This window comes from Dermacentor albipictus, unplaced genomic scaffold (assembly GCF_038994185.2).
Source record: "Dermacentor albipictus isolate Rhodes 1998 colony unplaced genomic scaffold, USDA_Dalb.pri_finalv2 scaffold_11, whole genome shotgun sequence".
Lineage (NCBI taxonomy): Eukaryota > Metazoa > Arthropoda > Arachnida > Ixodida > Ixodidae > Dermacentor > Dermacentor albipictus.
In genome coordinates, this window is record NW_027225565.1 from 3729694 (window position 1) to 3756358 (window position 26665).

Sequence of the window (26665 nt, forward strand, 5' to 3'; positions counted from 1 at the left end):
TGCTCTACTGCTTTTGTGACAAGGTACAATTACTTTCAACTGCATGAACGTAACATTAATATTGCAAACTCCAGTGCACATTTGCCATGGTTTGTACCGAATATCGCACAACATTTAAGGAAAATTCACATTAAGGCACCAGGCTGTATTCACGAATATTCTTCTGGCAGCCATGCTTTCTTCCACAGAAACTGGCTCTGCTCTTACTTTCGTGGGTGTTTACCTCACCTTCTGCAGAAAGTGGCGTTTTCATTTTTACAGGCATGCAATGCGACAAATACTCGTTGTTCGTAGAACATCATGCATTTTGAATATCAATATAGTGATGTGTGTATATACAGGATTTCAATATAATGAAATTCCACTGCTGCCGCAAAGAAATACCGAGGCAATAAATGGAAGCTTCCACAAATGCGGATGGTCAAATACCTTAATTACAAGTACCTGCTTGCGAATGCACTCCTCAAATCGCCCGCTGAGCGACCAAGAGCAACCGGCCGCCAAAGCGGAGCAGCGTCATGCTCCATATAAGGTCCAAGTGCAAGTGTGAGCAGAGAACGATGGTGACGTGATGAGCGCTGTTTTTCCATGTGCAATCAAGCACGTGCGGGGTGAGAGGGGAGGTGCTCTATCAAGCATGTGTTCATTTTCAAATTTTCTGCCCTTTTCAGTAAAGTCAGATTTAAGATTTTATTGCAACATAATGATTAATATAAGATACTTTGCTGCTGCTCATTTTAGAATAACAAAGTTAAAATAAGTATTAAGACTGAAGCGGATGGAACCTGTGAGCTAAACCCCAGAGCACAACTAGGAACGTGTGTACCCTGGTATTTGGCACAGGATGGGGGTGGGGGCAATTGGTGCAGCACTTTCACTCCTGCATACTTTAAATTTTAGTGGAAAGGATTACAAAGCAGAAATGTCAACAACTAAAGTTCTGTATTTATCTCTTGTGTCATCTAAAACATACACGTAAGCAGTTATTAAAAAACACACAAACACACAACTGAGTAAGCTTCGAATATTACTTCGAGTGGTGAAGTTGATCTCAAAGGAGACCCATGCGAACTGAAAGACATACCATTAAAAATTGTAACTTTGAAGCCTGAATGAAACTGCATTGAAGAAATTGAAACATGACAGGCCAACCGCAACGAAATTTCACTTATGGCTAAATTTGTTTTAAATGAGTAGTACACACAGTACACAACTGATTATTTGGACACCGATAATTTGGACACACTTTATTATTTGCACAGCCTTGCGGCACCGCCACTAGCCTCATAGATTTAATAATCTACAAGGATGAATGAAATTTCGGACACTTCACAGCATGTCGTGCGATAATTCGGACCCTGACTGCACAACCGTATGTTAATATGGCCACTGAGTCGAGCACAAATAGTAATCTCTTCATTTTAAGATGTTGCCGGCATTCCACAAACCGAAACTAACAAAGCTTAGTCGATTTGGTAGTCGCCGATGAGAATTCGGTGCATGAATTGACTGTACTTTTGTCTACCTGTAGTGGCAGTATGACAATGGTTGAGAAACAGGTTCCATTAATGCGTTCCTCTCGATTCTATAACTTATAAACTTTTTTTTGACAGTTACACTGCTCTTATTGGGCAGGACAAAAGTGCATCTTTTTGCAAAATGAAAGTGAAGCACAACGCTACTTTTTTGTAGGAATTGCTTTGCTTCGCTTCTCTTAGCGCTTTGCCCTAAGCTCACCTAATGTAATTGTGCAGACTCCTCGTGTGGCACGTATGATCTCACTGTGAGATGGCACTGGCAGGTTAAAAATTTGATTGTGTCAACACCAGTGACAAGACTATTCCTACGTAGTTGCAGTTCCTGATGCATACCCCTAATGTTCCGCTACGTGCTCCCTCATTGATCAAATTACAGTAGAATTTTCTTAAACAGAACTCCAAGGGGATTGGAAATTTACTAGAATTAAACAGTTTGAACTGAGGACAGCCCCTTTAACTATAGCAACTGATCAATTGTGATCAGTTGCTATATGTGCAAAACCAAAACCGTCACTAAGCTCGCACAAAAAAAAAACTTTCGTTCATCAGCTCACGACGTGCCAGAAGAAGCTAGCTATGCATCGAACCTTCGCCTTTTGCTCGAGTTTCTCCAAAAAGCTGTGCATGGGAGAGAGATATTTTGTTCAAAATAACCAATGGGTGGTTTTTGGAGTTCGAATTCGCTGGAGTTTTCCTCAATTCTAAGACATAAGACTTCGCCAGGATGAACAGACCAGTTCGAATAACCTGTAAATTTGAATTGAGGGATTTTGAATTATCTGACTTCACTGTGCTACCCTACGTTCGGTTAAAAAAATTGTTCTTGTATCCTCTCCACTCTGCTTCAAATGAACAGCATGCAGGACATGCATTTAAAAGCCCAATATCATGAGCAAACACTCCAAAATATGTGACAATGCACCTCTGTTCTGTTGCTGCATGCATAGGTTTTGTCATTTCTGACCAAGAACACATGGAGTGTTTTCACCGCCAAAATTTTCGGTTTAGTCAACCTTCGCTTTTTGAACCATCTTGCAGCATTTTCACGTCATAAAATAAAGGAACCTGCAACCACAAGCACGTACAGACCACATATATAGCAGCAGGGGTAGTGTTTATTCGGTCACATTTCTAGCTTTCCAATTCTGAAACAAGAATGATAGTATTTCTAGGTTACATTGGTTTCAAGTAAATAAATTTCATTTGGGAAATGTCAAAGAAAATGAAGGATGGCTTTCTCTACAAAAGAAAAAAAAGTTTTAAATTACTGCTAATTTACTAACATGCCTAAGCTTGACCGCTTCTCGTAAAATGTTAGTGCTAGCTAGGGCAAAGATATCTGCTTCAAATATTTTCAACTGCCATAGCAACAGACTTCGCCAGATGCAAAAAAAAAGAAATCTGGACTTTGGCAAACATTGTGCAATGTTCCATATTTTTTTTTTCTTCTCCACATTATGGCAGTGATACTCAATTATTACAAGAAAGATTCAATGCTATTGACTTGCAGTCTATCACTCAATATTTTTAGAGCCGTTAACACTTTTCTATTTTGAGCTAACCAAAATGCCAATTCCGCAAAATTTGCAAATAATGTCCGACTGACCGGGCACTGATATTTTTTAATTATTATTATTGTTATTTTTTCATGAGACTACAGTTGATTTCGTTGTCCTTAGCACTTGAGCAACAAAATGGAACGTTTGATCAAAATTAGATATCTTCACTGAAAATGCCCGGTGTTGTGAATTCGGGGTGGAGGATGAAAGACGGACTCTTTCTGAACACGAAGAAGAAACAAAAAACTTTATAGAATATTTGTGGATGATGATGATAAGTGGATGATAGTGTACAGGTAGCAGTAAGAGTGCATCAGACCGAGTGGGCGGCTGGAAGCGACTCTCTGTTCTCACAATGGGCCAGTTCGCCTTCAAATCCCTTCGGCGACCCCTCATCGGCGGGGACCAAGCGGGGCAGGGTGATGACCTCGCCCACGTTGAATTCTTGATTCGTTGGGGCGATGGCTGGCTGCTTCTTGAAGTCGCCTCCCGTGTCGAATTCTTGATTCGTCGCGGAGAAGTGGGAGCTCCCGTCGGCTCGTGGTCGCCACGTGGTGCTCGTAGTATGGCACAACAGCACCCTCGGGGTCAGATAATACATCCAGAAGTTGAGCTGTTTGACGCGCCTAGACGTATGCGATGTGCTGATTGGGTGACATCCTTGATGGGGTTAAAGAAATGGCGTTTCCGCCCTTTCATCCGGTAGTCTTTCCTTTGCTTGGATGTGAGAAAGCTCACGGAGTGCCCAAAAATCAATGCCCATCACTTCAATGAAAGTGAGCACCCTCCCAATGCTCTCCACAATGCCAGACCAAACTCCATGAAAACAAACGCTCTAACCCCCCTCTGTGCTCTCAACAGTACCATTACGGTTGTTGTACTAAACACGAAACACGCACCCGATAAAGAGCCGGGGATACAGACCTGTACAAATAGTGCTCTCAAAGAACATACATTCAAAGAGAATAAACAACTAAAGAATAGATTGCAAAGCAATTCCTAACAGTCATTCGGGCAGGCAAGACACAGCTGAGGCGATCGAAGAAGGTTTATATTTTGCCCTGTCTTGTTCCGAGTGAAATTCTGCCACTTGTCATTGGGTTTACCAGCTTGCTGACATATGTCGCGTGACAGAACAAGTGTTTCAACCTCTTTCCAGCATCCTGGCTAAGAGAAATCTTGCGCTAGCCTAGCCTTTGTCTTCTGGATACCGAGGTGACCCACCCAAGCATTCCCATGCCCTAACTGTAAAAGCTGTGGTCGGCACTTTTCTGGCACGAGTAGTTCGTTGTATGTCCGACCCTTGGAATCCTGATATTTCCGGTACTTGAGACCTGACCTAGAGTGCAACGAGACGTTCTTTCGGGCCACTCCTTCATTCACCTTAGCCTGCAGCACAGTCAGCTGTACTGTGCCGCGATAAGCGCCTTTCATTCAACCCTACTAAGCCCCTCCCAGCAAAAGGATGTGGGGCTAAGCAGTGCCAGGCGCCCCATTTTCCTGAGTCTCGAAAGGCTCCTCACCCACTGTCACTGATCCGGCAATTGATCCATCCCAAGTCCGAGTCATTAGCTTTTGATCAGCCATATCTCCCGGCATAGACTGCCGTTGTGAGGACGTTACATTGTCAGTTTCCTCGTTTGAAGATGTACTTTCACGTTTTTTTGAGAGGGCATGTGATCGCGATCATGTTAATGCCATGCACGCGACACTGGCAGAGAACAACCGGCCCTCCTTTTCTAAAAGCTGCTCCGATTTGTTTGAAAAAAGATAGGAGAAGTGTTCGGGTAAACTTGTACTCACGGCTGCCTCCGTTTGCAATCTTCCATACGCCCCTAGAGGGTTACCCTGGCAACTGGCAAGCATGCGCTCTGCTCTTCTGCGACTTGTCTGATCCAGGCCCATTCCCCTGTATAGTCTCCAGGAGAAACAAAGGCCGGATGAGTAACATCCTTGGTGGCGGCAGAATCGCGAAGTGCCCGGCACATTTTCCCGTTTACCACGACCACCTGGTTATATGGCTTGAGCAGCCTCAGATTTTCTTCTGAATGGCTGATGCTGGCGAACGCGATTTGCTCCTTGCAATTTAAAGGAGCCTTGAACCACCACTCAGGCTTGGTGAAATAACATAGTCCACGGGTAGCATACGCTGTTGTGAACATGTCAGCCAAGTTCTGCTGTTGTATGCGGTCCGTGGAGCTCGCAAGCGGAGTGCAAAGTCACCTTTTTCTCAAACGCTCTCGTTTCAAAAAACCCATGCTCCTCGCTCTTTTCTCTGTGCTTTATTTCGTCATAAAGCACACTCCAATAGCGGTTGCTATTGGTTGCTGCGCTCGGCGACACCGCGGCCACTGTGAGGTGCCGCGACGAGTCCCGTCGCTAAGCACACTGCGGCTCTCCGAGGACTGCCTCGTTTGGCTTACGTTTAATGCGACATAGGCACCAAATCGGAAATTTGAACTGTGTGCCACGGTGACGTCTTCGCTGTAGCCTTTGCAGTGCAAGGCATTGGAGGAGGAAGGGGAGCACAGCTGAGGCCGTGTTTGATTGTCGATAACTCCGCTTCTACTGAACGCATTGAAGTACTTGCGGCAAAGTGGTTCTGAAATAGCCTATCTTCACTTCAAATGTCTTTCTCCACTTCGATAAAAAGTGGTTCAGGGCCCCTTTAAAGAAATATGGCCTTCGTTGTTGCAACGGAAGCAGATAATTGGTCTCAGGGCCTGCCTTAGCCGTCTGCCTTAGCTTTAGTGGCCCCAGCCGACTGGGCTGTCTCTGCTAGCCCTTCCCTCGCCACCTCAGCCTTAGTCTTAGCTTAGCCTTAGTTGATACTCTCTTGCTAAACTCGTCGCTCATGGACGATTTCTTATTCGGTGAAACTGGGTTGCGAGGGGGAAAACTGCTTTCCAGAATAGTCCTTTTTTTTATAGCATATCTTCCTGAATAGGCTTTCCTTGGAAGTTTCGGCGCATGTAATATTCCTCTGCGAGCTGCGCCGCCCTTTCTAGGTCTACCTGTGGGAGCCTGTCCTGCAGCCAACGTCTAACTTCTTCTGGAAGAACTCGGTAAAACTGCTCCAGAGCTATGCATTCAAGCACCTTGTCGCGGTTGCCATAAACTTCTGCACTTTTGAGCCAGTCTTTTAAGTTAGACTAACTCGTAGGCGAACTCAATGTGCGACTCGCCGCCCCTTTCTGCCTGTGTAAACCGCTGTCGAAATGCCTTGGCAGAGAGGCGGTATTTGCGAAGGAGCGCGGCTTTTGCCTTCCCATAGCTCTCGTAGTCTTCTTTAGACAAGCATGCAAGAACTTCCGTGGCCTCTCCTGGGACAACCGAAAGAAGTTTTTGCGACCAAAGGCTTTCGTCCAGCCCTATCTTTTCACACATGCATTCGAAATTCCCCAAGAAAAAGTGCGATATCACCGCCTATCTTGTACGGTAACATCAGATCCTGTATTCTCAGTTTAGGCGTATCGTCTCCGCCGGAAAGGGGACTTGAACGCGCCGAACTGATCCAAATTTGCTCTATTTCTAGTTCTCTCATTTTAAGAGCATGACCTCGTTCTTCGCGCCTTTTTCTCTCCTCTGCCTCGTCACGCCTTTTCTGCTCCTCTGCCTCCTCGTGCCTTTTTTTGTCGCTTCTCCTCTTAAGAATTGCTCCCCAAACCTCTTCGACTTCCTCCTCAGTTACCTCTTGTGCGCTCAGAACGTCAAGAATGGCTTTCTTTCGCCTTGCCGCGGCAACCGAGATGCCCATCTCCTGACAAACATGAAGAAGGTCCTGTATCCTGAGCTTCTCCATTGCGATCTGACGGCTCGTCTCTGGTTTTGCCCCTGAATTAGCTTTGCTTCTGAAGCCAGGAATCTATGCAAGGCCTGAAGCTAACTAAGACAAAACCACTAGAACTCTTTTAGAATAATTGAGCAATGGTCCTTAGCATTTACATGTGCGACAAAGGTCTGGCGATGCGAAAGGCAAAGGTCGGGCACTCACCCCCTCCAAACTAGCTGACGCCGGTGGCCCTCATGGCTGTCATTGAGCGGTGTAGTGGGCGTTATCTGGCTTCAAATCCCACAGCTTGCCATCCACTGTTGTGACTTCGAGGTGGAGGTCGAAAGACGGACCCTTTCCGCAGATGAAGAAGAAACGAAAAACTTTATATAATATTTACAGATAGTGGATGATAGCATACAGGTAGCAGTAAGAGCACATCAGACCAACTGAGCGGCTGAAGCAACTCTGTTTTCACAATGGGCCGGTTCTCCCTTAAATCCTTTCGGCGACCCCTCGTCGGCAGGAACCAGGCGGGGCAGGGCGATGACCTCGCCCACATAGAATTCTTGACTTGTCGTGGAGATGCCTGGGCGCCGCGGAGATGGCTGGCTGCTTCTTGAAGTTGTCTCCCGTGTCGAATACTTGATTCGTCGTGGAGAAGTGGGAGCTCTTGTCGCCTTGTGGTAGCCACGTGGTGCATGTAGTATGGCAGCTTCTGTCACCATGTGGTGCTCATAGTATGGCACAACACCGGCTAAACTTATCTGGACACACCCTGAAGATACTTTTCTTGTGGAACTCTCTGCATGAAGCTGGGGATGTGGATACTACATGAGCCTATACAGTAATCATTTCAAGTAGAGTTTTAGAAACAGGAATATGTCACCCCACCTTTATTTTTTTAAAGAGCCATCTAGATAGCAAGTTGGCAGCCAATTACCAGTGGAGGACCATTTCCCTTCAGTCGTGCACCCACCTGAGGCTGGTGCGGCGCCTCGGCGGCCACTCTAGCAGAGGAGAAAAGCTGCGCAGCCCCTCCTAGCATTGCTCCAGTTGCTCCGCCAGGGAAACCGTTGAGGAAAGGGGGGCAGCCACCCAGGCTTCCCGCGTTCAGTGTTGCCTGCTGAGGCTGCTGCAGCATAGCAGAAAAAAAAAAAAGGCAAGAGGAGGGCCCGTTGCACATATGACCCAAGGTAGTAGCAACACAACCATTTCCGCACTTCCCTAGCTCTGAACTAGCTGCCACACTTGTTCATTCATGCCCGCCATGTTGAAAAGCATATAATGACCTTATTAACATGCTGAAATCACAATGCATTGAAAAATGTCTGTATAAAGAGCAATTTCACACAGCGTAATTTCATAATGTGCACTTGTTATCCCACAGATGCTACGAAAATGATGTCTCTACACCTACTTAAGGCTTGCTAACGAAAAAAAAGGCACCCATGACGATGCTTTCACATGGGTCATGCTTCCTCAGTTAAATTTCTTTGCTATTATGCACATTTCGTGGATACCTATTTGCCATGAGATTCCAGCATGTTTAATATCAAGTTTTCTTTATTGGCCCAAATAAAGGGACAAGGGCGGACTGGACTACTGACCTTGACATAATGTATTGCAAGGGCACAACCACAAAGAAGACACACAGATGCACGTCACAGGTCCTTGTGATGCGCAAGAACATAAGAACAGGATACAAAGGCAGCACACATTTTAACTGGGCACGTGCGGCAGTTTGAGGGTCACATATGTTGTTATTGCAGATTAAAAATACCGTATTTACACGATTGTAAGTAGACTCGAATGTAGGTCGACCCCCCCAAAATCACATGCCTCAAAAAAAAAAAAAAAAAAAGTGAGAGCGCATTTTACACAAGCAAAATTTATTGCCACGGTTGATGACTATTCATCGTCACTGGAGTCGTCCTCCCTGGTGCTGCTGCCATCACAGCTGCTGCGGTCCCACAGCATGTCGTCGTCAAGTGTGAGTCCACATTTGGCGAACGACCGCACCACAACATCGCGCGGTACCGCCGCCCACGCAGAGAGGACGCACCCGCACACAGTAGCCAAGGAATGCCTCACACGCCCGCTTGGGGTAAGGTCAGGGTTTCCTCTGGAAATCCAGTCATTGTATTCGCGGCGCAGCAGGTCCTTAAAAGGCTTGTTGACACCCACGTCAAGAGGCTGAAGCTGGCCCGTCAAGCCACCGGGGATTACAAGCATGTCGGTGCGCTCCTTATGAAGCACCGCTTTCACCTTGTCGGTGAGGTGGCCCCGGAAAGAGTCCAACACTAACAGGTTGGGGATGTCTCTCTTGAGGGATGCGCCCGGCCTCAGGAGCCACACCAGTCGATACCATTCCACTACCATGTCATTTGTCATGAATCCCTTTGCATTCACGCGTACCACAAGGGCTTTGGGAAGCACTTCTTTGGGCATCGTCTTCCTCTTAAACACGATGTACGGGCAAAGCTTGGTGCCATCCGCCAAGCATGACAACATGACCGTAAAACGCAGCTTTTCGTTGCCCGTTGTCAGCAGGTTTACATCGCGTGCTCCCTTAACGCTCACGGTTGTGTTACTGGTCGTATAGAAGTACACGGGAGTCTGGTCGGCATTGCCGATCTGGCCGAGCAAATACCTTCGGGAGTCTCGAAGCTTTAGGAAGTGCCTATGGAAGGTGAGGACCTTATCCTCGTATGCGGCCGGCAACTTCTGGCACACGCTGGTGCGTCTATGAAGGGAGAAGCCAGCCCTCTTCATAAATTTAGAGGCCCAGGCCCTGCTGGCTTTAAATTCAGTCCACAGTATTCCTGCTTCCGAAGCGAAGACACGGGCTTGTTGAGTGATCATTTCGCACGTGACCAGCAGTGATCGATAGCGTAGATCCGTCACGTACGCCGCAAGCTTCGTTTCCAGCTCCGGAAAGCGTCCGGACTTAGGCCCGCGAAAACCACGGCGCTTGGAGTCGCACGAAAAAATTCCCTCGCGCTGAAGCCGCCACTGCCGCACCACACGTTCACTCACTCCAAACTTGCGTTCTGCAGCGCAGTTGTTAGTTCCCTCGGCATGGAGGATAGCAGCCTGTTTGAAAGCAGCTGTGAACGAGCGCCGACAGTTCTTTGGGGCACTCATGACAGGCACAACGATTCGACACAACAGCAGCACTGACACGTGGCCGTCAAAAAAATCGTATCTCAAAGAGAAGCTCTTCCGCCAACTACCTATACCCCCCAAACGGTGACTTTTCCATCAATGATCGATGCTCCCGCAAGAGCCTAGCGCTCGCGGTGCGCGCAGTAAGTGTTTCTTTAATAAAGAAAAAAAAAAACCTTCTGTACAAACTCGTGAAATAACCATACGCTGTGGGTTGAGCGTGAAACTTTATTCGCAAGAACACATTCGCTGCAAGATGACGACCATCCAATCAACCGGAAGCGGCCACTGCCGCACTGCGGGATATCAAAACATGCTACATGCGACTGACGAAAGCGGCCGCACGCGATTTCCTTTACCTCGTGAGTACGTTACTCACATTCAATGAGTGTTCTGTTGGTCTCTAATAATAAAATGAGTATTAGCGAAATCCTTGATTCAATTCACGGCGCTAATGTAGCCAAGATCGTATCACATTGTTCAATACATTTCCGAACTCGATGGCGGGAGGTTTGTCGCTCTAGGTACGGTGGCCAATGGGCACAGATTGGGAGCGCGAACTTTCAAAGTGGGCATCGCCTGTATTGACATCAAAATGCATGCAATACGGTAAATTATCGCGCTACGCTTCTACCGTAACCATGGAAACGTAGGTACAAAGTTGTAACCACGCCATAGCGTCCCCGATTTCTCGATTTTCTTGCCGTTGCTAGCGGTTCACGGTTCGGTTTCGATTCTAAGTTGACCCACCAACTTTGGATTGTCAAAAATGAAAAAATGGGTCCACCTACAATTGTGTAAATACGGTATTCAGAGCTGCTAATTTCATGGAAAAAAAAAACGAAAAGAAATGCCTTTCATGAAGTGAGTTTCACAAACCACAAACCTAACCAGCATGCGCATATCCTGCATGCTGGTTAATTTCTGCAAGCTGCTACTAGAGGGCACTAGTTGGCCTGTTGGTAATGGAATTATCACTACCATACCCCGCACCAGCACCAAATCTGCCAAACTCCAACTTTGATTGCAGACTGATGAAACGGCACTGGCTAAGCCTAGTTGATGGGTGTGGCGGGCAAAAAGCTGAAGTGGGAAGTTCGCCCTAAATGTTTCTACCAGTAGACTAGACTACATCAATGATCAGGCATGAGATACATGGATGGGCTGGACCTACGGCCTCTGTGGCTGTAGCGAAGTTTACATCCACGGGCGATCAGCCGGCAAGTACTGCTTACGCCCTACCAAGTTTGTGTGTGCACTTACTGGATAGAATGGTGTAAGCTCATGTGCAGGCATAAAGTCAATACAGCTGCAAACTGATTTTGCGCACCAGTCTGAACTGACAGGTGTCATGGAGTGAAGGCCATGTGCATGGTATCTGCACTTCATGATGATCTGCGACACACATAGCACTGCGCAATGGAGAAACGCGAAACTCACCTGTAGTCGCGGCCATCACTAAATTTGAAAAGCATTTTATTTTAATAGAGCACAACAATAAGCAAAAGCCTGTGGACAAATTTTCTGCTGTGTAGGTGCTCTTTAAAAAAAAAAAATTTCTACCATCACAATTTGTTTTTATGGACTGTCCAATTATTCCGACATTTTTGCAGCATTGTCTGTATCCGTAAAATTTGTTGCAACTGTAAATGCACTCATAGTCGGCTGCCAGTGGTTGCGTTATTTTGAATAGCAATCCGAGTGTAGTTTGAAGCTTCAGTAAGTACGTAGCTACAAGCCTGCCTCATGTAAAGCAAGCACCCAGTAAAAAATTAAAGTGGACCTCACACGAGTAAATACTGTTATCTCATAATAAGTCACTCTTAAGAATTTAAATATTCAATAAAGAAATGTAACCATGGGAGGACATATTTATCAAGGCTGTACAGATTGGTATCAGAATGGGATATCTTTGGGACAACGCAATCCTGCCAAGCCTTCACCTAAGTCTCGTTAATGAGTGAAGCGACACCGTATGCTTTCAGCTTGCTACCAAACTTGTAGAATGTGCCTCTCCAAATCTGTGTGAAAGGCGAGCATTTTTGAGTGCGTCACTAGGCATCTCAGCTTGACATCACACTAGGCATCTAACCACTCTCATGTCACATTCCAGCAAAAGGTAGAGGTCTCCATCTCCCTCTTTTCCTCTTCACTCATGAAAAGGTCTACACAAACAAGTTGCATTTGTGAAATAATTTTAGAGGATGTAGTTGAGTTCACGAAGGGGAAGCTACCATTAAAGGCACAAAGCTACCAAGGTAGCTTAGTGTGCCCCTGCTTAGAGTTTCAGATTAATTCACTCTCACTCTGCAACCTGCTAGGCACTTGGTTAGCCAAGATGGTTGAGCAATTGCTCCGGTAAGCCGTTCGTCCCAGGTTCGAATCCTGAATTAGGGCACATTTTTCAACTATGAAGCTTCCTTTGTGACAGACATGCATGGGTTTCCTTTGTAGCTTCGTGCTACAGTCAGGTGGATGACAAATTTCCTAATTATTCCAATATTTCCACCCGGTGAGCTTCTGCAGAACTGATTTGCCATAGTTGAGTTCAGATGCTAAAGAATTTATTTTGACAGTTTAAAGGTACAAACGTTTAAAGGCAACCAACTTCCATTGATTCGACTCTGACAGGACAAACAAAATTTATTGATTTATCCGGTTGATCAAGCATAAATCTAACATGCACCCATTTTCTAGTAAAGAAAATGGGCAAGAGTCTAACATGTGCTGCACAATGGTGACCGATTTCCTTAAGTCGGCTTCACTGCAATACATACGTGTCATGCAGTAAATCGTATGTATGCTACTAAGGCAGTTTTGGTTTTAAATCAGATTGGATTGCACTGTGCAGGCAATTTTAGGCCCTATTTTTTTTTTCGGGGGGGGGGGAGGGAGTGAATAACAAAATAAAAGGCACATGTTAGAATCGGGTAAATATTATACAGTTTGAGTTACGGTTGTTGCTTGAAAATATTCCTAGAGCAAGCCAAAAATAGGCATTTTTCGATGAGTGAATTACATATGTTCACTGGTCCCTAAGCACTGTCGAGACATCTTGCCATAAATTGGTCGCTAATGGGGTTACTATAGAGGTCAGATGCAGGCATGTTGAGTGGGCAAGTTCGAATTATCCGGCAAATGCCAACTTTAGGATTGACATAACAAAAGTTTGTCCTTAGAAATGCCAGCCAGGATGTTTGATCGGGATCGAATTAACCAAAAAATCTAATTAACCGCAGTTGAATTAATGGAAGTCTGCTGTATGCATAACTTCTATGAACGACTTTCTATCTTTTTCTGGTTCCACAGGTGTACAAGTGTTGCCATTTCAGCAGATTTTCCCCAAAATCTAGTTTGGTGGCATTTGCATAAAATTTGTCTCATTTCATTTGCTGCAGATTTACAACATTCAGTAAAATATGAATCATTTGTCTATACATAATAAATAAGCTATTTCCTGTATTGCAGTGTTGTTACCACGATATAGTATAGTACTAAATGGTACTTGCAGGCATTAAATGTACTCATCTACCATATTTGGATCTTGTTGGAAATTTTTTGTAGAACTTTAGCAGACTCGGAACTTAAAAAGCTCCTCACCAGAACCCACAGCAAATTTTGGACATACGCTGAAAGTTGTTGCGTGTCCTCTAGGGAGCGTTCTGCCACAAAAATTTTTCAAATCGGCTCATTAACAGCCGAGATAAAAATATTTCAGTTCCGCGAACCCAAGATTTCAGTTAGCGGGCTCCTCTGCCAAGCAAGACGCTCTCTCCACTCGCCCCGTCTAGCCTATGCAAGCGAAATTCCTTCCCCATGTTCTCCCATACTGGATCTCGAGGATAGCACGATGCATATGTCACATATGCTTTCGTGTTTCTTTTTTTTCGGCGCTATGCATTTTCGCCGATGGCGTAACGCGCAAGCTGTTGTCTCGTTCGTGCAGTGCACAAGGACACATGACTAGCAGTATAATTCAGTGCTACATGAATACTGAGGCAAAACAAGCAGAGCATGATCACGCGCTGCACTGCACACGTGACTGCACAACAGTGGGAACAAGCAGATCCAAAACGGAAGTACGTCTCTCATGCTTCGGTGTTAACTAAAACAAAAAACACGCAGACATTCCATTTTTGTTTTACTATTTCTCTAAACTTCAATTCATCAATCAAGCAACAGATCACACAAACAACAAATGTTGCCTTGAATAATTCTCGAAGTCACGTGTCACCACGAGCGACGACACACTGCGGACACCAGTACGTAGGCGCAGGGATGCGAGTACGTCACAGTCCTGCTTGGAGTGCAGTGGCCGCGAGGAGGATTTAAATTTCAGACCTTTCTGCGGCGCCTAGCAATGTAATTCTTTGCAAACATGATGATTCGCACACACTGTATGCTATGCGCTTGTCCGCTCAAAACGGCCAGACCTGGTGAGGGGCACTTTAAAGCAGAATTCTTGCAAAAAAAAAAAGTCAGTACGATGTCACATTTAAAAGAAAGAATTATCACTTTCACCTGAAGGGGAAGGACAAAGCAATAGCAAGGTTTAGTGCTGCACTGAAGGTATCTCAGAACAATGACGTGATCAGGAGTGTATCTGCGGCACTGAAGGTGTCGCACCTAGAGGTGTGCGTTTGACCACATTTATGCACATTTATGGGATACATACGCACTTTAACACTGGTTTGCCTTTAAGGAGAAATGTGGCTTTCAGAATTCTCTTATAATTTTTTCTTCATAGATTTTGATGAAAATTGTCAGAGCTAGCGGTGATGTTTCTGTGAAGTTATCATCAAACTTTCAAAGTTATATCTCAACAACTTTTTATTGAAATATTTTTTTCCTCCTTTTGGGCTTGTCCCAAGCCGGAACAACTTACATAGTGTGATCGAAGATTTATTCGAAGCACTGTGCGTTTCAAAATTAATGGTTGAGGGCGTGACATTTTTTTTTCCCAACACCACTTTTGAATTCTCATTGTCATGATGTACAATTGTGCAACAGGCATCTCAACTGTGAACTAGCTTTATCATTAATTCAGGAAAAGTCACACTGAAAAAGCAAGAATGTCACACCCTGAACTACACTTCAAGTTGAGCAATCTTGCCGCAACAAAAGAATTTTGAGAAAATGGCTTCAAAGTGGTACCTTAGATTATACTCTATCAAAAGGTACCAGGGCTGTTACCAATTGATGCCCTATCCAATGCGGGGCTTCTGGAGTGTTTTGCCTTTAGTCTGAAGTGCCTTGCTTTCCTTTCTTTCCCTCCCAAGACATCCTTCCCCGCTCTTCTGTGAAGAGCATGATGGCCAGGTTGCAGACCAAATGTTGCACAATATCCAACAAAAGCACATTAAGTTCCAGAATTTATTCACATACTGTCTCGTTGACAACTGTCTCTACTGGAGCAGGGAGCATTACCCCCTTAGAATCACTCACATAATGTCTCTCACATTCAATGATGCGTATTCATCTTTCTGTAGCAACTACAAGATAACTAAATGAAGGCTTTCAGCATCATTCTGAAATTTTTTTTGCTAGACAACGGCTGAGGAGCTGCACATCAGAAAGTAAATGGTACAGGGGCAGCAGTGCAGCTGAAACATGCATGCCTTACAAGCTTTGGCAGCCTAATGTTTGCACCAGCTACCATATTTTGAGAACATTGTATTGTACAAGCTTTTTCACCATTGGACCTTGTGAGGGTCTGGATAGCTTACAAAATGCAATGGAAGGTTGTTGAATACAGCCGAACCTGGGTACAGTCCAACCCACTCATTACAATATTCAAGTCGCACGAAAATTCCATTGTTATAACGGATAATTACTAGAACCGGTTTGCATGAAAAAATCAAAACAGGGAGATGGCAGAGCTATTGTGAGAAAACTATAATGGCGGGGAGGTCAGTGCCCCTCTCCACCACCTTCTTCCATCTGGTTGCTGATCGTGTTCACTCGTTTAACTGCTTCCTGGGCACTCCGATCGCATGTAACAAGCCGTGGCTGTCGGCGTTAAAGAATGGCACTGCTATAACAACTGCAAAGAGGTGTCGCGGGTGGCAAGCAATATGCGAGCACTGCTGAGGCATTGCTTTGGTGGCCCTAAAGGAGCCTTTTAAATATTCCGGGAAGGCTGCCGTGGCAGCCTGTCAGCTTGAGAGACCCAGAAGAAACGCTGAGGAGAGATCGCCACAAGCATCTCGCCACGTACTTCTCACTGGCTTGCACGAGAAAGGCCTATGTCCGTCAGCCTTTCACGCTATATGCGAAGCTTGCCAACATCCTCCTCCAAGGCATCCAAGTGCTCCACGTAGTGCAACGGAAGGTTCCTCGCGAAAATGAAGCCCCGGAGGTGACTGAATTATCTGCCCGGCCTCCTGTGAGGACAATGTTGAGGCAGCCTGCCCTACCATGTCATCGCTGCTGTCGTCACCGTCGCTATCTGATGCGACGCGACGATCGTCTTATCGGTTAGAAGCACTCAGTTTCCAAATCTATAGCCGTGTGCTTTCTTTTCCCCAGCAACGTCGTGCATTGCCAATGATCAGCGGGTGGAACAGCCATCTTCCGTTTCAGCGGCGAATCAAACGAGGCTGAGAAACCACGTGGCCAGGAACAATTTCGATGCAACCAACAAAGACGAACGCGAGTGATTAAGCTGCTTGCAGAACTGCGCTGAATGAGCCAGCGAGCAACATGCGAGCTATCTGCCTGCGCCGCAGCTGGCACGGTCCATTCGTGTTTCGGAGGGTGGCGCAGCGTAGGGTAATGGGCGCAGCCCATTTGCGTTCAGAGAGGTGGAAGGGCGACGGGAGAGAGCCGTGTGGACATGGCTGGAAAATGAGCGCGCGGCGGCTGTTGGAGCAACGGCCTATCGTGCAGCAGCTTGATTTTTTCTTTTTCTTTTTTTCTTTTCAAGGATTTCGCATTTCACTACCTTTTGGCTCGGACACTCCGCAGCCAGACTTCATCGTTATAACTGATAATGTCGCATCAGGGCATTGTAGCAAGCGGGTTATTTCACCGTGGAAAACACGCAGAAGTTGACAGTGCAGCAGCTTCTCATTGTTATAACCAACATATTGTTAAAACCACTATCGTTATAAGTGGGTTCGTTGTATATCGAACCCACATATAACAAACTATTGTATACATTGAACAGCTGTAGAACTTCCTTGAAAATTTTTTTATTCAATTTTATTTTATATATCGAGTTACCTACATACTGAACTTTTGTGATCCCCTGTAGATTTGATATAGCCACGTTTAACTGTATTGTGAACAAAAGAAAATGTGACATTCTTAGTCCCCCCCCCCCTTTTCATACAAAGATTTGCAGTTGTGCTTTTTATTGTTCTTGGCACCTTCACATCAGACTCGCATTGAAATATTCAAGCCAAAGAAGCCAGAATGTCCTGACCTCTGCACTGTAAGTCAAGGAACTATGACCAAGATTAGATTAGATTAGATTAGATTAGATAGATAGATAGATAGATAGATACCCTGACTTTGGTGCACGATGTGCTTGGTTGCAAAGCCCGAGACCTGCATGTGAGAAATGCTTAGCCATGGGTTTGAGGTGTTTGCACACAATGCGCTCTATCACCGAATCCGAGGCACTGATGTGTGAAATGCCTAGCCATGGGTTGAAAGAGTATTACGTGCATGGTTGTGATGTCTGAAGCAGCAATTCTTGAAAGGCTTAGCCACGTGGCCGAGGATTGCTTGCCCGATGTGCTTGGAAGCGAAGCCTGAAGCACCGATACTTGAAAAGCTTATCTGGAGATCTGAGACGTCCAGAAAAGGAGGGATCGGCGGCACTTCTGAAAGGTCTATGTCATGCACATTCTGACACTCGTAGAGTTCACGGTGGTGAAGACATCGAGAGCTCGTGAAGTTACGAAGAGCAGATGATGCCCCTATGGAGCGAGCACCGGATCCATGGCGAAGAGCGCTGGAGTCACGTGGCGGGTGTGGTCAATTGGAGACTGTGGTAGGTGGTGGTGGTGGTGGTGGTGGTGGTGTTGAAGCAGGTGGGGTTAGCCTGGCATACATAGCCGGCAATTGTTCCGCCTGATCCTCCTTCCGAGTTGAGATCAGGGGTGTGTCACCAGCTGTCGATGAGCCCCGTGTCTTGCAGGAAGGCTATCAGCAGTCGTTGCGCTCTCTTCCTGAATGCCGCGGGCCCTCCGGGGAAAACAACGTCCTGAAAGGTCCTGTGCGTGAGACCGCTTTTTTGTAGCTTGTCGACCATCGCTTTTCTTTCTGTGTCAAACTGCGGGCATAGCCAAATGAAATGTTCGATGTCGCCAATGTCACCACAGAAAGCACAGAGTGGGGAAGCGCGAAGCCCAGTCTTGAATAACCAAGCTGGGGTGTACGCGGAGTCGGTCTTGATGCGGTATAAAAGCGTCACTTGTTCGCGTGTAAATCCATGAGTCACACAGGGTTCGTGTGGATTCTTGTGCATCTCTCTAAAGTGAAGGCGGATTGCACCCTTAGAGTTTTGAAAAGGTTTTGGAGCTTTCACTTTTGGGACACATGTCAGCGCTAGGCGTGCAAGGGCGTCAGCTCCCTCGTGGTACAATTTTCAACCATTTGATTTTTGTGCACTTGTTTCAGTACGGAGGGGATAGCTGAAGTGGTATATTTGAAAATGGAGAAATGTGCTTTCCGATGAGACTAAAATGGCGGCGCTCGGTTGCGCTGTTCTGGAGCTATTATATGGCTTGGAAAACACTGTTTTTCCTAATCTCCACAAAATCTTTTTTTACACCTTGGCTTATACAACAAATGTCTAGAGCACTTCTACGTGGTTTTAAGAGAACATATTTCGGAATCATATAGAAAAAGACTTACAGAAACTGAAAGTGATTTTCGAAAAATTGGCCATGTTTCACAATGCGAAAGCTGTCCCCCCCCCTCCCCCCCCCTCTAACATACCATACAAGCCACAGCAAACTCAAAACAGCAGAGACTGACAGGCTACACATTATTTTTCACAGTGACTTTTTCAGCAATTTTGTTGCCAGTTTCGCATGCTTCAGGAACTTCTATGAATAAACTTGCTTGAAGCAAGTGACTCTCCAGCATGTGGTACCCTGCACTGCCGTGAGAGGAGTGTGCGGGTACCATCACAATTTCTGTGTATATTTTGCAATCTTGCACCGCCCCATTCCTCAACACCTTAAAAAGTTTTTTTTGGGAACAGAATCCTTTTCGTAGAACTTGATGCAACAGTTGATGTAGAACTTCACAACAATTTCAAAAGTGGCAACGGCTCAGGGCAGCATAATGGTACTGACAGGTGGAAATGGTGCTGCAGCAGTGGTGCGACAAAAGCAGCAGCATAATCGGAGTAGGGTGACCAGTCTTGCACTCCCGAGTGGAAACCATGTGTGCACATTATGCCTTCAGTTATGCTTTGGCCATGCGCTCTGCTGTTCTGCTGGTTATTTGCTGCTGGCCATTTGCGAGTTGCCAGCACCATTCATGTTCTCTCGCTGGTTGGCTGAGGGCTCCTTCTAGAGCACTTTTGAAATTTTCAGCAACATTTCATGGCATGCATTGGTGTAACATATTGGAGATGCAATTGACATTGTTTTGCCTGTTTGTAATGCCTAACAATGGTGAGGGGGCCCCTTAATGGAAGAAATACACTTCTTTTCAATTGTGCAGCACACATTTCCCACCTGTGCCTGCATAGCCTAATTTTGTCAAATGAATGAAATGGAAGGCTACTACTACTCACATGGTGATAAGAGTGCTGGTCAAGTGCCTGCTGTTCTGACACCGTGTCTGCAGCAGCAGCAAAGCGGTTGTGCTGCAACAATGGAGCCAGGCCATCTCCCTGGGGCCCCGTGGCATGCTGGTACTGAACCCAGGCCTGCATGGCGCTGAGGTCTGGAGTCAGGCTACTTCCGCCTGCACCGCCACCCACACCTGCGGCACCTACAGAGCAAGGGTTCTGCTTTCAAAGGGGAAACTTGCGCAGAGAGGCGATGACTTACACCAATACAAGGTGCATCTAAATTGCGTGGTTTTTCTCTTAAGAATAGCAGCAGGCACAACTGCAAGAACCTATTTTAAGAAAACGGCCAGTCAAGTAAGTCAGATGGCAGTGCTGTCGAGTTTGCAGAAAGTCAATGACTGTGTCTGATGCTGGAAATGGCTTTATGCAGCCATCAATAAAAGTGACATTCATGTTTGAAGAGCCAATTGCCCATTTCCTTCTTTGCACAACACTCATCACAACTAAGTCACTGTGGCAGGGCACACAGAAGTATGATATGTTGTGAGATACGCCAGTCATATGCGCAAGACTGAAATCGGAATGAAGTTGCACAAGTAATGATGCATGTTGACATGTGTGGCATGTGCTGTGTGCTATAGGAACTTAAGATACTGCTATTATATATAATAAAATATAGTGAGAAATGCGGCAGCAATAAATCACTTTTTTGTATGCCACTTGATTTGCATTTTCTTCGAGTCTGGAATTTGAAGATTTCAATTAAATAACACAGCACATTTCCCCTACGCTTTTCTTGGTTCAGGGCAAGCTCCTTAGTTACTTGCTCCTTAACGCTGGCTCATTAATTGAGCCCCTTAGTTCCTCCAATTCTTTTCACTATGGCAAGTGCCACACACACAGAGGTACCAACTGCGGTGTTGATATTAAGAGAAAAATGAGTGCCGAGAAAGAACACTGGCCAATAATGGCGCAACACTCACTGCGAAAATCGTGTCATTTTTGCAAACAACTGAAAGGTGCAGATTCAATTTAAGATGTCGGTGACCAGAGATCACACATGCAATATTTCAACGTGTAACAAGATGGTCGAAAGTTTCTGTGAAATTCTTAAGAATTGATAGATTTGCAATCATGAAACAAAATGCAAAGAAAGCAGTTGAGAGAGAGAGAGGCTGGGCCCTTACATCAAAACAATACTCCTGCAGGTTGAGTGGCTCACATCCAGAAGTAGCTCTGCATCAGCCGCAATCTTATCCACATTCTGCACACTTACCTGACCTTGATGAGAAAAAATGTGTAAGCCTACAGGATAACTATGATGGGAAAATGACTGAATCATGGGATTTAACTCTTTACCACAAAAAAAAAAAAAAGCCCTCCCCACCCCCCACCTTTAAGGCTTTAATATTAATTATTTAGTGAATACATGATCAAGAAAGCAAAATAATTGTGCTTTGCAAAGATAACATTCTGTGAAAAGTAAGGTTACTGGTAACAAGTGAATGTTACACTGATAAAGAGAAAAAGAAATGTGAAACGCACACACACAGTGTTTCTGCTTCAAATACCTACAGCACATACAAGTTTTAATGTTGTAACTCATCAGGAGTGTGAGCTACAAAAAACGTTTTCTACTCCTTCAGGCAAACTACCTCCTTCTGACAGGTGCCACAAATACTTGGCTGGGCTCATGTTAGCAAATCTCTGCTGTATGCTGCAGGTACACCGTAAATAAGACCTACAAAATTGCTAACATCGCTACGACATCTCAGTCAGCACAAGAAATCATCAGTGATCAACAGGAAAAAAATTAAAATCGTCACTGAACAGCTGACAATGGTCCGGGCTGGTGTTGTGGGTCTCTATCATGAGTTAAAATCCAATCAACTGAGATATTCCTTGGCCTCACTATTACTAGTAGCGCCACTAGCTTCTTCTTCTTCTTTTTTTTAGCAGACATCCACGGATGGAGCAGTATCACAAGATCAACAGCGTTTTTACAAAATCTCAGATACTAGAGGGCCTGCCATCTTTGCAATCACCAGATGCACACCTCTGTGTGCTCGTAAAAGATCGCCTCCAAAATTTAACTGCTCAGAAAACAAAGTCTGTGCCTTAGCCTGCATTTTGAAAACAAGCCTACTTCGTAACAGCAAGCCTGTAAGGGCCCCAGGAGCTGCGCCATTGGGCATGGCACTCATGGGTCACCCGTGACCCATATTCGATGGCCTTGGTGGGCAAAAAAATATTTAACCTTCCAAAGTAACACTGAGGCTCTGAGAGATGCTGTAGTACGGGACTCAAGGTTAATTTTACCCATGTGGAGGGTTCTTTAACTTGCACCTAAATCATGAGCAGCCCCTGTGGCTAGAAATAAAACCAATGACCTTGTGCTTAGCAGCAGAATACCATGGCCCCTGAAACACCACAGCAGGTGTGGAAAATCTTTCGTCTTTATTTCAAGAAAAATTAATATAAGGCTACTCTAGAGCTTGAATGCGCTTTGTATAAGCCTTATTCCACCTACTGGCACAGTTAAAGCCTGAAAAATGCTGTGGATGTAACACACAAGAACCCTGAAATATGAGAACTCCTACCAACTATGTTTACACTGAGGTTAAATCTGTATTAAGGGGTGCGACGAGCTAGCAAAGGGATCTGCGCACTGTTACAAGCATTATGTTATGGTACCCAAGGGAATGATTTGCTGTTGAAAGTTTATATATATATATATATATATATATATATATATATATATATATATATATATATATATATATATATATATATATATATATATATCAAGCTGTACCCATTTCTGATCATGTGGAATCAAGCAGTCTCATTCTAGGCTGGACTTTTTGAAACATTAAGGAGGAAAAGGTGCTCAAGGTGAGATCGCAGATCACAGCCACTGAACCCCACTAGTTGGCACACTAGAGAGCCAAAAGTGTATGTCTCTAGAGTGTACACTAGAGAGGCCCAAAAGACCCTGTAGGCCACGTGAATGAGAAGCGAACAGCGAGTTAGCTCACTGTTGGAGTAGGACCAGATGCCCGGGTAGGAAGCATGTGCCCCCTTTTTCTGGGCCCGCTCCGTCCCGATGGGGCGAGGCAGCTTGCGGTCATCCAGGCCCCCACCGGGAGACAGGCCCCCCTGAGGGGACACCGCCGACGGGGAACCCTCGTCTGCACATGCAAGCAGGGTGGATAAGGCGTCAGCACTTATGGTGGGAACATGCCTCAGAGAAAGAGTCACTCGAGTTTTACTGAAAGAGCACTTCTCAATATGACTGCATCAAACCAACTTTTGCTGTACATGCCACAGATGAGCACACAAAGACAGGTGCCAACACAGACATTCATGATAGGCCTGCATGTGGTTCCTACTTTTAAAGCGATGAAACATGGTGGGAATAAAGCTATTTGCAGATATTTGTCTTTTGCAAGGCACTGTGGCACTGCCTTGCAAACACCACAAAAAATATAATGGCAGGCATTGAGCCACCACAACGGCAGCAAGCACACCAAAATGCAATGTTATCACATGCACATCAGCCATGTTAGTGGTTAGCGCTTTGCACCAAGGAAATCGTCGCAGGCAGGGTTTGTCCCTATTTTGGAATCAGTTCCACAACCAAGCTGAAAGATTTGTTTGTAAACAAGTCAGTGCACTGGGACTTCCCACACCAAATAGGCAGCAATGAAAAGTTAAGAGGGTCACCTTAGCTTCTTCAAATTTTCTCCAGCAATTCCAGTCACAAGAATAATCCTGTACGTGCTGTATTTGAAGGCTATAGTCTGCCGCAAAACTCTTTTTGAAAGCATCGTTTTCGAATCGCTCAAATGATTTCTACAAGGTGAGGGGCGACAAAAGCTTACTGACCACCAGTGACATACTACTTTATGACCAACCCTAAAGCCATACTTCTTACTTTTAACTCTGCTCCCATGAAAAGAGCTACAGACTGGCACAGACGGGGAAGCGAGACCAGTAAAGGCGCCAATACACTCCGACGTAGCGCGCGCGCTCGTCATGGCGACGTTACGTTGGCGAAAACACGACCCTCTACAGTCCGGTGGCATCTGGCGCCGACGCGACCGGCAGCATTCAGCGCGCTCGGACGTCTTCCGGCGCCGAATGCAACCGACTGCATTTCACGCCGACCGCGCCGAGCAAGTTAGCGCTTAGTGCCCTCTCTCGTCGAGGTAGAGATTCACTACTCGGCAGGCTGAGCCAGAACGAGATGGCCTCTTCGCAAGAAAGCGTGCCCGACCTGTGCGGCTCCAAAATCGAAAGGTTTCTGTACGTGGTCCAGCAACACCCTTGTGTCTACGACACCAAAAGAATGGACTACTAGGATGCAGAGCGGGAAAACAACGCGCAGGAGCAGATACGCATGTACTCCGGCCTCTCAACAGGAGCGTCAATGCTATGCCCGTGTGTGCTTACGTCTCCGGATATGCTATTCAGTCAGCGCCTGTTTGTTTGTCTTGTTTTCCCTGTTTCGGTCGAAGAGTGCCTGAAACTATGGAAGCGGCTGAGGGACCGCTATACTCGTGAACTGAAAGCTATTGAAGCGACGAAAAGGAGTGGCAGCGGCTATGTGTCTGTGTTATGTAGAGAGACCTGTTCCTCTTGCGACACAGATCACGCGACACACGGTCCGAGTAGGTGTCCCGACGCGCTGGATCGGACGTCCGGCGTGTGACAAACCGGGCCGATTTTCATCGTCCAACGCATCCTACAACCGCATCGTCGCTTGGTCGCAGCCAACGACAGCGTGGCTGGCATGTGACGTTAGAGTGTTTTAGTTGAGCGTCTTTACGGTACGCTCCGCTCCGAGCGGCCCTGCTAAGCCACAGCGGAGCGGCGGGCGATTTTCACGTTTGAGTTATACGTTTAGCGTAGCGGAGCGGACCTTTTGTAGTTGCAGCGCCCCCTGGCTAAATTCAGGGTGATGAAAGAAAATAAAAACGCTTTATGATCACTCTTACACCGTAAAACGTATATATGTATATATACAACTTATTTCTCCATGAAGTATCTAGACGTGCGCTTGTAATGCGTTACCGGTCCATTTTATCTAATGGAAAATAAAGCGCCGTCTTGGGGAACGCCACGTGTTAGCCAGCGCGCTTGCTTTCTGCATCCAATCCAATCCGTTTTGACGCCAAAGCTAGCCAAAGTGCAGCGCGGCACGCTCCGCTCAGGCAGCTTCTAAGCGGACCGTGTTCCTCGCTCCGCTATCCCGCTTACGGCTAAGCGGACGGCGCATGCGCAGTCGCGCTTCCGCTCTGCTTAACTGCTTAGCGGAGCGTAAACACGCTAAACTAAAACACTCTGTTATCTGACGTTCCCTCCACGGAGGCGGCGCTGGTTGGCCGGTTTCTCGCAGTCTTTTTTTTTTTTTTCCTTGCCTGCTGCAGTTTATTTCCGACACGAAATAGTTACCAGTTAAGTAAAATTATCTCGAACATGTGCCTGTTATGCAAAGCAGCGCCCAGTATACTAGCACCAAGCTACTGGCGAGATCGGGAGCCGCGACGCGAGGGCATTCCGCGGGCAGACAACACACACCGACCGTCTGAGCGAGGCTGCTCGCTTCGAAGCTGCTCGCTTCGCTTGCACGTTTGCCCTTCGCAACGACTGCGTCGAGTAAACGAATTGTATTTAATTACGGGCGACCTAAATGTAAAGTGTTAATTGTTTTGGCAAAAGTAAGCGCTCTTTGACGAGCTCGCGTTGGATTGCCAGCGCCGTCGGCCGCAGCGTCCGCCTAGCTAGGCCTACCGGCCTTATCACTGGTTGTTGGCGGAGCCGTCAGTAGACAAGGCGCCGTCGTGAATTGTTCCGGGCATAATTTTATTGACAGTATTCGCGTAAAGCGAAGCAGTGTTGTGCAGAGTTGTTTGTATTGTGTTTCTTGATGTGTATATGAAGTGAAGCTGGGGGGCTGTATCTGGGCGGAGCTTACGCGCCGCTCAATCTTTCGGATGCACGCACCGTGTGCCCCGAATCGTCGTATGCCGCATGCCGGAGCATGGGGCGCCGCACGTCGGATCAGACGCCGAATCGTACCTTGTGTCTCCTGCTTTAATCCGTGCCATCGCCAAGCAACAGTCCGGTCCGCAGTCGCAATCGCTACCGACAGAGAAAGCGCGCGAAATATTTTTTTCGATGTTCAACCACAGGCGCCACAGTGTTCTGCGCATGCGCTACTCCAGCTACGGCTGGGGCGCGGCGTTGTACTGTAGGGGAGCACGTTGTTGGGCGAGTCGGTCGTACATACTTAAAGAAGGGAATTGCGCTAAAAAAGACACGGACGAGTAAGGACATGGACGGGCGCCCGTCCATGTCCTTACTCGTCCGTGTCTTTTTTAGCGCAATTCCCTTCTTTAAGTTTGTACTGTAGGGAAGGTCAACACAATCTACGTTTTCAAGATGTCCATAGTAATATAAACCACAACCAATTGTGTGAAAAATGACAATTCCTTTGTGTCAGCAGCTCCATCTCAAAGCAAACTGCTAATGACCATCCCACCACAGCCAAAAGAATAGAAAAACATGTAAGGAGGTTCGCCAGCTCAAAATGTGTTCGGGTCTCGCAATGAACATAATGTAGCCCTTTGTCTTACCAGGGGTAAATTAGTGTTGGACATTTTCAAAGTGATCAACAAGAGAAGCCTCAACCTGAAGCTCATGTTTTGACAAGGAGAACTGCCCTGACAAAGAAAAATCTCGTAGAAACTGTGGTACCAGGCTGAAACTTCGTTCATGTGCCCAGTAGGCGTTCTTGATTTTTTCTTTCTGGCTATGGTGGCTAGAAGGGGGAGGTGACGCCAGCGCCGGCATATCCGCCGAGAAA

General features: G+C 46.1%; 1 protein-coding gene across 18 annotated transcripts in view; it reads right to left on the reverse strand.

Moving 5' to 3' along the window:
* mask (multiple ankyrin repeats single KH domain) overlaps positions 1 to 26665 on the reverse strand; it is a 332919-nt gene that overhangs the window by 14425 nt on the left and 291829 nt on the right. For 17 of the 18 annotated variants that reach the window (XM_070528438.1, XM_070528443.1, XM_070528429.1 and 14 more), the window contains 3 exons: positions 22833 to 22985; positions 19795 to 19994; positions 7849 to 8004 (listed from right to left, as the gene is read on the reverse strand). In XM_070528438.1, coding sequence (XP_070384539.1) covers positions 7849 to 8004; positions 19795 to 19994; positions 22833 to 22985 — 509 coding nt within the window. The remainder of the gene's footprint in view (positions 1 to 7848; positions 8005 to 19794; positions 19995 to 22832; positions 22986 to 26665) is intronic. The other variant, XM_070528428.1, reaches the window with a different exon arrangement.